The 15,003-nt window shown below is 38.6% G+C and overlaps 1 protein-coding gene across 2 annotated transcripts in view; it reads right to left on the reverse strand.

Annotated features, from left to right (window-relative positions):
* VPS41 (VPS41 subunit of HOPS complex) overlaps positions 1-15,003 on the reverse strand; it is a 191,855-nt gene that overhangs the window by 166,449 nt on the left and 10,403 nt on the right. For both annotated transcript variants that reach the window (XM_086395970.1, XM_086395968.1), the window contains exon 2: positions 13,196-13,234. In XM_086395970.1, the coding sequence (XP_086252096.1) occupies positions 13,196-13,234 (39 nt within the window). The remainder of the gene's footprint in view (positions 1-13,195; positions 13,235-15,003) is intronic.

Here is a 15,003-nt window from a genome sequence, read left to right on the forward strand (position 1 = left end):
TTATTCTAGCTACCATTATTCTGCCTATTACTGAGAATAATAAAAGGATTAGGGGTAATAAAAATGATGATGGGCTATGGTGCTGGATCCCCAAAGCCAAACCCCAAACTAAAAGAGTTATTGTTATGTGCCCCTAAATTAAAATCACAATCCTCTTGAAGACATAGGGTGGGATAAAACAGATCTAAGCTTGAGTCTGGAAGTCAGAGGTGGTCACTGCTACTTGTTTTTCGCAAAGGGACTTCTCAAATCCCTAGTTTTACCATCTTCTAAATAACGATACAGTGCCAGTTTCATGTAATTGTTGTGAAGATAAATTCATTTGTTCATTTACAAGCACCTCGCTAGTGAAAACTTGGTGACAGGGTCCCTGCTTTTGGAAAGTAGCTGGTATACAACTGGACAAAAATAACAAAACAGCAGCAGCATGCTTACTGAACACCTTTTAATGACAGGCAAAAACAGTCGCTAAACAAATGTGTCCTTTATGAGCATTCTAAATATCAACATTTCGTAATACATAAGCTAAGAATTTCTCTGAGCAGAGACATTTTGCCAACTACTCTCTCTTGGACCCATTCCAGATAGGTTCTAACACCACCTCCCCACTACGAGCCACCATGACTGCTCTTATAAGGATCACACCAAAGGGCTCACCTTTACAGACCCAAGGGTGAAGCCATAGACCTCATCTTATTCCTCTTCCAAGCAGTATCTGGTATAACTGACCACGTTCTTTCTGCCGAGATGCATTCCTCCCTTGGCCTCTGGGACACTGCTTTCTAGTGCTCTATTCCTACTTTATTGCTTACTCCTTCTCACTCCCCTTTGAAGATTTCTCTTCATATACCAGATCTCTAAAAAGTTAGAGTACCCCTAAGTCCAGACATCAGTTCTCTTATGTATCTGTCCTCATGCCCTAAGAGATCTCACTCAATTTCAAGGTTGCCCTGGTGGCTCAGACGGTAAAGCATCTGCCTGCAATGCAGGAGACCCTGGGTTCAATTCCTTCCTGGAGAAGGAAATGGCAATCCACTCAAGTACTCTTGCCTGGAAAATCCCATGGATGGAGGAACCTGATAGGCTACAGTCCATGGGGTCACAAAGAGTCGGACACGACTGAGCGACTTCACTTTCACTTTCAAATACCATCCAGATGTTGATTCAGAGATTCTTATCTTCAGCCCAGACCTGCACTAGTCTTTTTTTATCCAACTGCCTACTTGACATTTGCACTTGGATGTCTAATTGATATCTCCAACTTAAAACACCTCAAATGGAATTTCTGATTTGTCCACCCTGCCCAACTACCACCATCACCACCAACTCACCATGAGCAACAAAACCAGTGCTATCTAGGGACTTCCCCTATCTCCATTAACAAGAGCTCCATTGTTCCAGCTATTCATCCTCATTCCTCTCTCACTTACACTTCCATGTCCCGGTTAAGAAATCCATTGGCTCTACTTCAAAAAATATACGAGGGATTTCCCTGGTGGTCCAGTGGCTAAGACCCTGCACTCCTAACACAGGGGGCCCAGGTTCGATCCCTGATCAGGGAACTAGATCCCACATGCAACTAAGAGTTCACATGAAAGAAAAAGTGATGGTCACCCCGTCATGTCTGACTCTCTGTGACTCCATGGACTGTAGCCCACCAGGCTCCTCTGTCCATGGAATTCTCCAGGCAAGAATACTGGAGTGGGTAATCATTTCCTTCTCCAGGGGATCTGCCCGACCCAGGGATCGAACCTGGATCTCCTGCACTACAGGCAGATTCTTTACCGTCTGAGCCACCAGAGAAGCCCCAAGAGTTCGCATGCCACAACCGAAGATCTCAAGTGCCACAACTAAAGACCCTGTATGCCACAACTAAGACCTGGCACAGTCAAATAAAGAATTAAATAAATAAGTATTAATAAAATAAAGAACCACTGAATGTTTTTTAAAACTACCCTAATCTACATCACCTCTAGCAAGAGTTTTGCCAAAACCTCCTAACTGGTCTTGCTGCTTCCTACTTGCCACCACTCCCTGACTTTTTTCAAACATCATCCAAAGTGATCTTACTAAAACAATGACCCTCCAATGGTTTCCCATTTTACAGTAAAAACCAAAGTCCATAAGCTGACTTCAGACTCTAGCTCTTGGTCATGCGTTTCTCAGTCAAGACTTCCTACCATCCTGCTTCAGCCCAGCTCATATCCTCTAAGACCTCTATCATGACCCAACTTGTAGGTACCGTATTTGTTCTTCCTTTTATCGAGGAGACCTTTCCCTTGAATATTTACTTAAATGCCACCTTATCAGGGAGGCCTCCCCGACTGCTCAGGATAAAACAACAGCCCTCAGGCCACTTCACAGCCCCCTTACCCAATGTTATTTAATTTTTATCCACCACATTAATTATTACTTGGTATATATGTTTTTGTTGTCTGCCTTCTTTATCAAGTGCTGGTATATCCTAGCATCCAAAACATAATACTACTCAAACATTCATTGAATAAAGAAAATAATCAATCCATCTTGGCTGTCTAAAATAACTTCTTCTCCTTAGGTAGTAAAATTATAAATTCTGTTCAAATATGTATCATACCAGAAAAAGTCATGTTCATCTTCTCAATCGCTAACAAGTGTCAGAAATACAGATTCACAAATCTTGCATCTGGAAAGTTTCTACTAAGTTTCCAAATGTGTAATTTTTATAATATATGTTTCATAAAGAATGTTTATCCTTGCCTGAATGATGCAATAATCAGCAGAACCTGTTAATATTAATAGCTCATTAAATGAAAAAGCAAAATTTTAATCCAAGGGCTATTTGGAAGGATATATTATAATCCCATGCTCCATTTCTCACACCAATCAATCTCATAACAAGGTACATTACCATTTCAGTTACTAGTTGCGACAATTTGTTTATTAAAATTAATAGATGTAAAGAACCAATTTAAGTTTCAATAAATGATTCACAGTGTTCTACCCACCAGGTTAAATACTTTTTGTGTGATGCATTTTGATTTAAAAAACCTATCTGCTGATTTCTCCCAATGACTGGTTTTCATGTCAACAAAGCTGAAAAAAAATTCTCCTTGTGGTAGATGTCCCAGAAGGTGCATTTAAAATTAATTCCTCATTCAACATAAACTATGTATAGGTTTATTTTAAATAGGCTCAGCTATCTGTGAGTCTTTCTGGTTTGTTAAAATTAATTCAGCTAACACATTCAAGGCCTCCTAATTGTGACATCTGGAAGACCTGAGCCAGATCTAAATGGACATCACTTAGAAGGCAGGTTTACTAACAATGGTAACAAAATCATAAGGACAGAAGTGACGCTAATTAACAATTAGTTATCACATGTCATGGCCCAGGCACAGCTCATGTAATTTACAGGCAATTTAAAGAAACACACTATAGGCAGAATCAGTCTTAGTTTCACTATTCAGTTGCATTCATGAATAACAAAAGGTCACTGGAACCCTTTACTTAGTAGAAAGCAGACCTCACTACATTTCAATTTCCATTTGGTGCTCTTCTCTTTCCTTGCTATCCCCATTTAGCCTGATGTTTTCCCTCTTGTTATTCTCTTCTTGCTGTGCAAGTTTAATCTTGAAAGGTTAGGCTAACAATTTGATGCTTCTATTGCAAAGTTTTTTGTACAACCCAATAAACTCCTACAAAAAGGTGGAATAAACTTCCAAATAAACAATATACCAAGAACCTATTCAAAGCAGGGTTTAAAAAATATGTATCTCCATGAAGCAGAACAGCTTTTTTCCAGCTTTAAAAACAAAGTTTTCCACAGCACATTATACCTGGTCCACAAATATGAAAAACCTTTTTTCTGTATTGTTAATACCTCAATTTCCTTTTCCTACACCACTGATTTTACCCAGAAATAAAGCTATGGTGTGTTAAGCCACTATAATTTTGGAACTGTTTGTTACTGCAGCATCCTGCCTAATATAGGACTGCAGTCAAAATTAAATAATCTGTGTAAAGCAAGGAGCACGACACATGGAAGTCACAAGTGAACTTGAAAAAAAAATGGAAGTGACTGATGATTCTTCATAATTTAAATACTGCCTTCCATTAAAATGTCTAAGAACAAAATGAATCAGGTGTTGGAATTATCTGGCAAAGATTTTTAAAGCAGCCATCATAAAAGTGCTGCTGCTGCTGCTAAGTCACTTCAGTCGTGTCTGACTGTGTGTGACCCCAGAGACGGCAGCCCACCAGGCTCCCTCGTCCCTGGGATTCTCCAGGCAAGAACACTGGAGTGGGTTGCCATTTCCTTCTCCAATGCATGAAAGTGAAAAGTGAAAGTGAAGTCACGCAGTCGTGTCCCACTCTTTGCGACCCCATGAACTGCAGCCTACCAGGCTTCTCCGTCCATGGGATTTTCCAGGCAAGAGTACTGGAGTGGGGTGCCATTGCCTTCTCCCATAAAAGTGCTTCAACAAGCAATTATAAATTCTCTTAAAACAAATGGAATGACAGACTCTTTCAGCAAAGAAACAAGCTATTTTTAAAAATGAGAATTTTAGAACTGGAAAATATAATACCCAAAACAAATAACTCAATGTTTGGGTTCAACAGCAGAGATGACAGGATAAAACTAATGAACTTAGGGATCAATCAACAGAACTTATCCAATCTGAACAAAACAGAGAAAACAGACTGAAGAAAATGAATGGTCTCAGGGCTCTGTGAACAATAACAAAAGGACTAACATTCATATTACCAAAGGCCCAGAAGGAGAAGAGAATAAAACTGAAAAAGTATTTGAAGAAATAATGACTGAACTTTTTCCAAATTTGGTAAAGGACATAAACCTACAGATTCAATTAGCTAAACCAACTTCAAAGAAGAGAAGTCAAAGAAATCCACTCTAAGAGACATCCTAATTAAATTTCTAAATACTAACGTTAAAAAAAAGTCTTGCAAGCAGCAGGGGAAACATGACACATGACTTATGGGGGAGCACCAATTCAAACAACAGATTTCTCATTTGAAATGACAGAGGCCAGACGGCAATGGCACATAATTTCTCAAGTTCTAAAAGTAAACAACTATCAACCACAAATGCTATATCTGATGAAAATATCCCCCCAAAATGAAAGGGAAATAAAGACATTCTCAGATGAAGAAAGACTAAAAGAACTTGTGTCTTGCAAATCTATCCCTAAAGAATGGGCTATAGAAAGTTTTCTAAACAGGAAGGAATAGAAGATAGAAGTTAACAGAAAAAAGTTTAGAACTTTAAAAAGAAAACATAAAAATGGGTGGGAGTAGGGGTAAACACAGCAGATTATCCCTATTTTCATAAGCTTCTTAAAGCGTATTTGATATTTGAATTAAAATGTCTAATACCAACTGATAAGCTCAATGAACATGAAACATATTTAAGACAACTGTACTTAAAAAAATGGGAAGTAAGGTTTCCACACATGACTAGAAATATCACAATGTTGAGGACAGACTGTGAGCAGTTACATATGCATATTTTAACACAAAGAGCAACCATTAAGAAAATCACACGAAGTAATGTACTCAAAAATACTGTTATAAATAAATCAATGCAGAATTTCAGGAAAATGTTCAAGCAACTCACTGACAGGGAAGAAAAGAGAAACAAGAGGAAGTGAAAAACAGGAACAAACAGAAAACAAAAAATTGCAGTCTTAAGCCCTGATGTGTCAATAATTGCCTTCAATGTAAATGTTCTCATCATGCCAGGGAAAAGACAAGACTGGCAGAGTAGGAGAAAGTCAATCTCAAAAGATAAACACACTGCATGGTTCCATCCGTATAATACACTTGCAATGACAAACATACAGAGATGGAGAATAGAACAGTCGCTGCCAGGCATGGGGGCAGGGGAGGGAGTGGCTGTGACTTACAAGGGAACTTGTTTTTCTCCCTGTAATGAATGGTTCTATATCATGACAGCATCTTCACATGTGATAAAAGTGCACACAATCAAATATACACTTACACACACGAATGCACAAAAAACTGGTAAAATCTGATTAAGGTTTGCAAGACTGCACCAATATCAGTCTCATAGCATATCACATCTGATTGTGCAATATTAGTTACCCAAGATGTTAGCATTTTGGAACTAGGTAGGTGGTATAAAGAATCTCTCTGTATTACTTCTTATTTTGGCAAGTGAATCTACAATTATCTCAGAATTTAACACTTAAAAAAAAAATCTCAGGAAAAAAAAAATGTTTATTAGAGTATAAACTATTCTGGCCTTACATAAAATCTTGAAATAACAGAGGCCAAGAAATAAACCAAAGTTTTCCTCTAATTCCCCTGTCTGAGTTTGAGGTAGGGAGGAAAGGACACAGTTTTATGTCAGGTTCCATACCTTTGCAACCCAAAAGTTCTATAACAGCAACTGCTATGGACTTTTCTAACATGTATAGACATTAATGGGAGAAGGCAATGCACCCCACTCCAGTACTCTTGCCTGGAAAATCCCGTGGACGGCGGAGCCTGGTAGGCTGCAGTCCATGGGGTCGCTAAGAGTCAGACACGACTGAGAGACTTCACTTTCACTTTTCACTTTCATGCATTGGAGGAGGAAATGGCAACCCGCTCCAGTGTTCTTGCCTGAAGAATCCCAGGGACGGCGGGGTCTGGTGGGCTGCCGTCTATGGGCTCACACAGAGTCGGACACGACTGAAGCAACTTAGCAGCAGCATAGACATTAATATGTTTTGTTAAAAAGGAATACTTGTATTGGTTTGTTAAGTATATAAAGTAATACATAAGCACATAAGTGTTAGTCACTCAGTCATGTGTGACTCTTTAGAACCCCATGGACTGACTGTAGCCTGCCAGGCTCTTCTGTCCATGGAATTCTCCAGGCAAGAATACTGGAGTGGATAGCCATTCCCTTCGCTCCCCTTCTCTCCCAGGGGATCTTCCTGACCCAAGGATCAAACCTAGGTCTTCTGCACTGCAGCCAGATTCTTTACCATCTGAGTCATCAGGGAAGCCCCATAGGTAATGCATATTTGTTATAAAAAATTTAGAAAAATGAAGACAGATTATAATAGTAAATGAGAGTCACATGACCCAGCGATAACATGGCCTTGTAGTATTTTTCCCTATGATCATATGTGCACTTTGGAAGTTGAAGAGAAACTGGGTGATACGCTAATCAGGAATTAGCAAACTACAGTCCATGGCCAAATCCAGCCAGATGCCTGGTTTTGTACAATCTACAAACTAAGAAGGGCTTTTACATTTTTATATGGTTACATACCTACATAATATCTTCAATATTGTCTCTCGGATTACAAAGCTTTAAGTATTTACTATCTAAACACTGACCAAAAGAGCTTGCCAACTATCCCGCATGGTATTTTTGTAAAAAGCTTTTCTAAATTATAAAGATAATACAATTCCTTATTTCTAGATATTTAGCCTGTTTCCAAATTTTTATAATTCAAAGTTGTAATGAACATGCTTGAAGCTAAATTTCTGCACACAGAAATTGATATACTTTTCAAAACGGATGTAACTCATAATTAACATTATTTTATATACGTTTATTATTCTAAAATAATATATATTTTATGACAAAACAGGAATTTTATCAAAATTATTAATGTCATACATACATTAGCTAGACAATCCTCTCATCTCCAGAATAAAAAATAAGTTCAAAGATTTTGAAATCAGTATCTTACCCTACTAGTTGAATAAACCAAAATCTGTAACATCATCCAAAATATCATACCTATACGACAGTAGCCATCCATCCCTAAAAACTGAAAAGGTCTTTGAGCTTCAAGATGAGAATGAAATCTTTTTGAAGATAATATACTTTTCTGTTAAACTTTACAAGAGAAACACTGTCAAAAAATAGTCTGGCTCATCATATCAACATGGAAAAAACAGATGACTGTATATTAAAAACAAAAAAAATCCTAGATATGAGGATCAGTTTATCTTCCAAATTTTCCATTAATTATTAACATGATCGCAAGACCCCTAACTATGTAGCTTATTAAATAAACATTACTTCCTATCTTGGTTGTAACCTAGCTTTGCATTTCTACTTTAAGTGTAAAGAACAAGTTAAAATTCTTAAAGATTGACATCTTGACATATATATCACTTTCAATTATTTTAATTATACTTCATAACTCAAATTCATTTCATTTGGCTGCAGTTTTCAAGATTAGTGAAAAATATACTGATAGTTCTGAGTATTCAGTGTTATTTTCTCAAACTCTTTAAAATAAGAACTTTGAAGAAAACCCAGGAGGAAGCTTCATTACATTGGATTTGGCAAAGATTTCTCAGATATGACACCAAGAGCACAAGAAACAAAAGTAAAAAGTGATAACTGGATTACATCCAAATTAAAAATGCCTATATATCAAAGATAGACTCGAGAATGAAATAGCAACCAACCTATGGAATGGGAGAAAATATTTAAATATCTGTATATCGTATAATTAAAAAGGGATACATATATTAATATATATTCTTTATGTATTACCAATATCTTTTATATACAGAGATATGGATGTAAGTAGGGCTTTCCAGGTGGTGCTGTGGTATAGAATGCAGGAGACACAAGAGACCAAGCTTCGATCCCTGGGTCAGGAAGATCACCTGGAGTATGAAATGGCAATCCACTCTAATATTCTTGCCTGGAAAATCCCATGGACAGAGGAACCTGGCAGGCTACCATCCATGGGGCTGCAGAGTCAGGTGTGACTCAGCGCGCAGACACACACACACACAAATACAGGTAAATCCCACAAATCTATACCTGCCTACCTAGCTAGCTATCCATCTATCCATCCATGCTATCCACAGGTTGCTGAGTTATATTTATAGCTACTGAATAAGGCATTAATATCCAGGTATCCATCTGATATCCATATCTATACCTGAAAAGGGTTAATATTCAGAATATATAAAGGATTCAACTCAACCAAAAAAACCAAACAACTCTATCAGAAAATGGCCAAAGAACCTGGATATATCTCCAAAGATACACAAATGGTCCACAAGCATATGAAAAGATGCTTAACACCACTGATTTTGGGGGAAATGCAAATCAAACAACAATAAGATATCTCCTCACACCTGTCAGGATAGCTACTATCAAAAACAAAAAGGAAAATAAGTATTGGTGGAGAAAAGTTCCAGAAATAGGCTGCCCAACAATGTGAATAAACTTAATGATACTGACTACTACTACTACTACTAAGTCACTTCAGTCGTGTCCGACTCTGTGCGACCCCATAGACGGCAGCCCACCAGGCTCCCCCGTCCCTGGGATTCTCCAGGCAAGAACACTGGAGTGGGTTGCCATTTCCTTCTCCAATGCATGAAAGTGAAAAGTGAAAGGGAAGTCGCTCAGTCGTGTCAGACTCTTAGCGACCCCATGGACTGCAGCCTCCCAGGCTCCTCCATCCATGGGATTTTCTAGGCAAGAGTACTGGAGTGGGGTGCCATTGCCTTCTCCCAATGATACTGAACTGTATACTTAAAAATGGTTAAGATGGTATATTTTGTCTTATGTATATTTTACAACTAAAAATTTAAAAATTAAAAGTTAATAAAAGAACTTCAGAATAACCTAACACTGTAGTTTTCTTATAATGTGAAAGTCCAGTTTATATGAAATGCAGCATTTCATAAAGTGGTAGAAAAATAAATTACTACACTACATAGTTGAAAACACTAAGTGTTGTTCACAAAAATGGAAATCACCTTAGCACTTAAACATGCTTATTCATAAAGGAAAGCCTATACGTACAAAAAGAGAAAGCTTAATTAACAGTTACAAAACCAAATAGGGGGGACTTCGCTGGTGGTCCAGTGGTTAAGACTTTGCTTTCCAATGCAGGGGATGCAGGTTCGATCCCTGGTCGGGGAGCTAAGATCCCACATGCCTTCCGGCAGAAAAAACAATAACATAAAACAAGCAATATTGTAACAGATTCAATAAAGACTCATAAAAAACATCTTTACAAAAAAAAAAAAAAACCCTAATGGGAAGAAGGGACAGAGGCAGAAAAGGAAGAATAAAGATTCTCTGGGAATCAAGTGGCATGTCAATACCAATATCAATCTTAAAAGTGGAAAGTGGTTCAAACTGAGTGAGAAATCTAAGAAAATCTTCTCCAAAGACTGGACTGCAAGCCAACTCACTATAGCTACAAGGACTTCATTCAGCTCTACCACCAGCCTAACTATTCTGCTGGTGCATAAACTCACTAGAATTGGTAATATCTGGGATGGTAACCACTTTCCTAGAGCCAGTGTGGGAAGACTCTCCGAGGCCCTCAGGTTGAAGCACCAGGCTGTAAAATCAGCCACCAGCACCATAGCTAAAATAGAAGCTGGAGATCACTAATATTCCCAGAGTGCTTCCCACGTGCTAAACGCCAAACATGATGCTTTGCAAACATCAATCTTCTCTAATCCTCACAACAACCATACGAGGTTAGCAGCCACTCCCATTTTTCACATCAAGAAGCCGAAGAATGGAAGAATTGACACGATGCCCAAAGTAACGTAGCAAGTATGAAGCACAGCTGAGAGATGAATCCGAGGTACCATCCTGAGAAGGCACCATGGCTGGAAGGCAAGAGGACCAAAAGAACCCAGAGTCTGGGGACCAGAATCTGAACCCATTTCTCCCACAAAGCAGCTATGACATTAGACTGTCAGGTTACTTTTTGGGCTTCAGTTTTCTCGACAATAAAACACCTTTCATTTCCATTTCATTCTTGAAATATCATTAACTTTATTCCCTAACTTCCTAGTTTTTGGTTCATTTCTATTCTGAGATTTTTAAATTTCTGGTTTAAGATAGTTTTTTTGTGTGCTTGTTTGTTTCAAGATATTCAGCTTATGATGGAGTGTTACGCCAGTGTTCTCTTGGAAAATTTTTGGTTCTCACTACTTTTTTTATCCTGTAAGCAGTTTTGTATGGATGCTACCATTTCAGATCATCTTTAAATGACAGATGTTCCTGGACAGCATAATCAGGTGCTCCCAGGGAGAGGTGAGGTGTTTGGGTGGTTTACTAGGTTTCTTAGTTACACTGGTAAGGGAAGGGCATTTTGTTTGTTGTTAAATTTTGGGCATGGCCCATGATGTGTGGGGCACGTGAGATCTCAGTGCCTCGACCAGGGATCAAACCTGTGCCCTCTGCACGGGAAGTGCTGAGTCTTAACCACTGGACCACCAAGGAAGTCCCACATTTTCTTTAGTAAGTGGCATCCTTTTTCTGGTGGTGTGGAGAGAAGAGGTGAATCTCCTGATTGTACAATATTGTTTGTTTCTGACACCTTGATATCTCTTGCTTTTTCCTTTTCCCTGTACCACCAGACCTCCAGGGAATGCCTCCCCCTTGTCTGCAGAAGTGGCCCCGTCCCAATACTGTACTTTTGGTGTTTCACGAATTTTCAAACTCTTTCCTTTAGATTCTCAACAATCAGTTCTCAGATCCACCAAGCTCAGACCTGTACTCACAACTTCCCCACTTGGGACTGGGCATGACTTCCCCTTGTTTTGTGCCACCACTGGGGCTTGGCCACACTCCCCTCATTTCCATCCATCTGATCCTCAGCTCTAGTCAATCTAAAGCTGGCTCTGTTGGTTTCAAATATTTATTTCCCTACTTATTTTGAAGTTTACAGTGCTCCCTGCTGCCTAATTATGCTAGAGGCATGGCTTACGGATTCTTTTGTTTGCTCTCTTTCTGGATCATTTCATATCTGAAATATGGGTGGAAAGATTTAGATGGACGCAGCTGCCAACATCCTGCTCACCCTGGAAATGAAATTCCTGGACAGGGCTCCAACACTGTAGGATTCTGAACTAGTGATCCTCAGAACACAGGGTTCTTAGTTAAGTAGAATTCTCCAAAAGTAAAAACGGTGTTCTGAAATGCTTTCAATGCATTATTGAAAATCAACAATTATTATATCCTATCTATAAGTAATTTCAGTTACACTTTACCAGGATTAAAACAGCATCACAGATCTTTAGTAGTGAAAATGTTAGGAACTACAACTCTACAGAAAAACTACAAATGTATGATGGCATAATATGCAAGATGTTCTCTAGAGGAATATGTATAAGACCACCTTTTCTCCCCAAAGCATAAAAGAGACTATCTGTAATATCAGTCCAAATTTAATAGATTATATTAAATAGCATATTGGTGTGGATTTCCAAAAGTTATCATAGATACTTTTATAGTCCTCTGAGCCAAAGGAAATACTATAAGAAAAAAAAAATGTAACTATTATTATTAGTCCATTCATAAAACTAATAAGCTAATTGATCAGTGTTATGCTTAAACATGGAGAAGGCAATGGCACCCCACTCCAGTACTCTTGCCTGGAAAATCCCATGGACGGAGGAGCCTGGTAGGCTGCAGTCCATAGGGTCGCTAAGGGTCGGACATGACCGAGCGACTTCCCTTTCACTTTTCACTTTCATGCATTGGAGAAGGAAATGGCAACCCACTCCAGTGTTCTTGCCTGGAGAATCCCAGGGACAGGGGAGCCTGGTGGGCTGCCGTCTATGGGGTCACACAGAGTCAGACACGACTGAAGTGACTTAGCAGCAGTAGCAGCAGCAGCATGCTTAAACTTATTTTTTTATGCATAGCCTTGAGGAGAAATTTTTTAAAGGCTTCCTTTATATATTACTTTTTCTCCTTAAAATACAATCTTTACTACAACTGAGCTCCCTAACAGTTTTTAAGTAGCTACTTCCCTTTTTATGAAATATCATTTCCGTGATTCAGAAATTATACTAAAAAGCACATCATATTCATTAAAAGAACAAAGAATAAATACTGCAGACCCTACAATGGTTATTTTTAAAAATAGGTTTTTAACTGTCAAGATTAGTTTGTAAAATTTGGCATGAACTTCCTCACTGCCAACACGCTTAGGATTAAAATATTGTTCAAAATAAGGAAAACACTTTTTGCTCCTTTTCTCGTTTATTTTTTAAATGAATCTATCTAATACTTTAAAAGACGACCAACATATTCCTTTTTGAGGTTTAATCACCTATGACCTACCTTACCATCCCAAACCCGGGGAATGTTCCATTTAGCAAGGCATGACCAGCTCAAGATGTTGGCTCAGCTAGAAATTTCCATGCTCTTGAATCACCACCTTACCTCAGACTCATCTGTAGATTCTTCCAGAGATCCAGTTTCCTACAAATCATAGAGTGGGGAAAATGGTTAGAACACATAACAAAAGAAGAAAAAATATTTTCAAGGAGTAAGAGTCCCCACGTCCCCACCACCAACACCTATTTGCCCTTCTTTGGCAGTAATCTTCAACCCCAGTTTGAAGAACTCCACATGGTCTGACTCTTCACAAGACTCCTACGACATCTCCACACCCTGCAGGGCTAAGATGGTCATCCTGGGTCCACATGGATCTGTCACTCCCAGTGACCTCCCTCAACAGGTCAGCAGCTTAACAAATGACTCCAGGAACTTCTTATGGGAGGACCCAGAAAGCTCTTCCTTCACTAAAGATGGAACTAGGTCTGGCAAAGCAGTCTTTACTGATCTCAGAAGGGAAGAGGCAACTGCCACTTCAAATTGTCCATAAGCCAATTTTTATACAGCAAAGCTCAAAGCTCTTTTTCTATTAATTATTATGTTATTAATCTGGCTGAGTCAAAATTACTGTCTTGCTTAAACAGCTTTTACAAAAGAATTCCCCTAGTGTGGTACCTTATCAGGCACTGCGCAAACAAGCTGTATAATTTACATCCACTCTTTAAACCATTAACCAGAAGACAAATTCTGCCATTTAACAGTTTCCCTCTTGCTAAACAATGAATCTTGCTGCTCTGGAGAAAACAAAGCAAAAGGGGGGAAAAAATGGACTTGGTCCCGCTAATCTCTCACCTGTCCACTGAAAGAGAGAATCTGCTGATGCCATGCGTCTTCAAAGAGGTCAGCAAAACGAAGATTTACTTAACGTGCTTATAGATATCAATAGCAATAAAAGGTTACAACTAACATGCTGACAGTGAACATAAGCATTTCTCAACCATCCATGAGACATAAAAGGGTGGGGTGGGGGGCCAAGGACATTCACAAGACAAAAAAAAAAAAAAAAACAGGGCGTAGGACATTTTGGATACAAAGAATAAATTTTTCAAGACCAAACAAATGAACATTTTAAAGAAAGGTGGATGCACGTATCACTCAATGCAAATTGGACTGTAGGATAAACAGACACCGGGTGTGTGAAATATTTTAATTTCACGTGTCTAAAATCATTAAGAGCCTGGCAGGTGGCAGGCTCCCTCCAGAAGAGCCTTGTGGACAGAACAGTCCCTGCTCACAAGTTCATCTGTAAAATGGGGATGAATAGTAGTTGTAATTAAGAATCTGATTGTAGTTATAACATTAACTATAATGAATGTGAACATCTCTATATCCTAATATAGCCTGTTTGTTTTCAAAATAATCTAAATATTAGAAAGTCCTCATTAACTTGGAGCTATGATCTTTCCACAGCAATGTTTTGTTCTTAGCTCTAACTATGACACATAAAAAATCTAATTCTATTGCTTGCCAGTTCTCCAGACAGTTAATGAAATAGATCAAGCTGACTCTTCTAAATTACTTCTCCCCTACACTATTCATCCCCTGGTTAGTGTACCTGACCTCCTGGTCCTTCTATTTTGGACACAGACACACTCCACTTAATATTAATAGTCACTGTTCTAATGTCTTTACTCAACATCTATAATATATCACTCATGATGCTAAATGTTTCACACATAGTATCTTGAAATTTCCTAATGCCCTCCAAAGTAAAATGCAAAGACTTAGAGTTTGAACTTAAATGACTTCTAACATCCCTGACAGTTTCTGCACATTAAGTTATTAGCATGAGCAAAACCAGGCTTTGACAGTTGTGCCAATAAGCCACAGCAAGATTCCTATCTCCCACCTCT

Source organism: Bos grunniens, chromosome 4, assembly GCF_055505025.1.
Source record: "Bos grunniens cultivar Pamir isolate PY7600 chromosome 4, Bosgru_T2T1.0, whole genome shotgun sequence".
Lineage (NCBI taxonomy): Eukaryota > Metazoa > Chordata > Mammalia > Artiodactyla > Bovidae > Bos > Bos grunniens.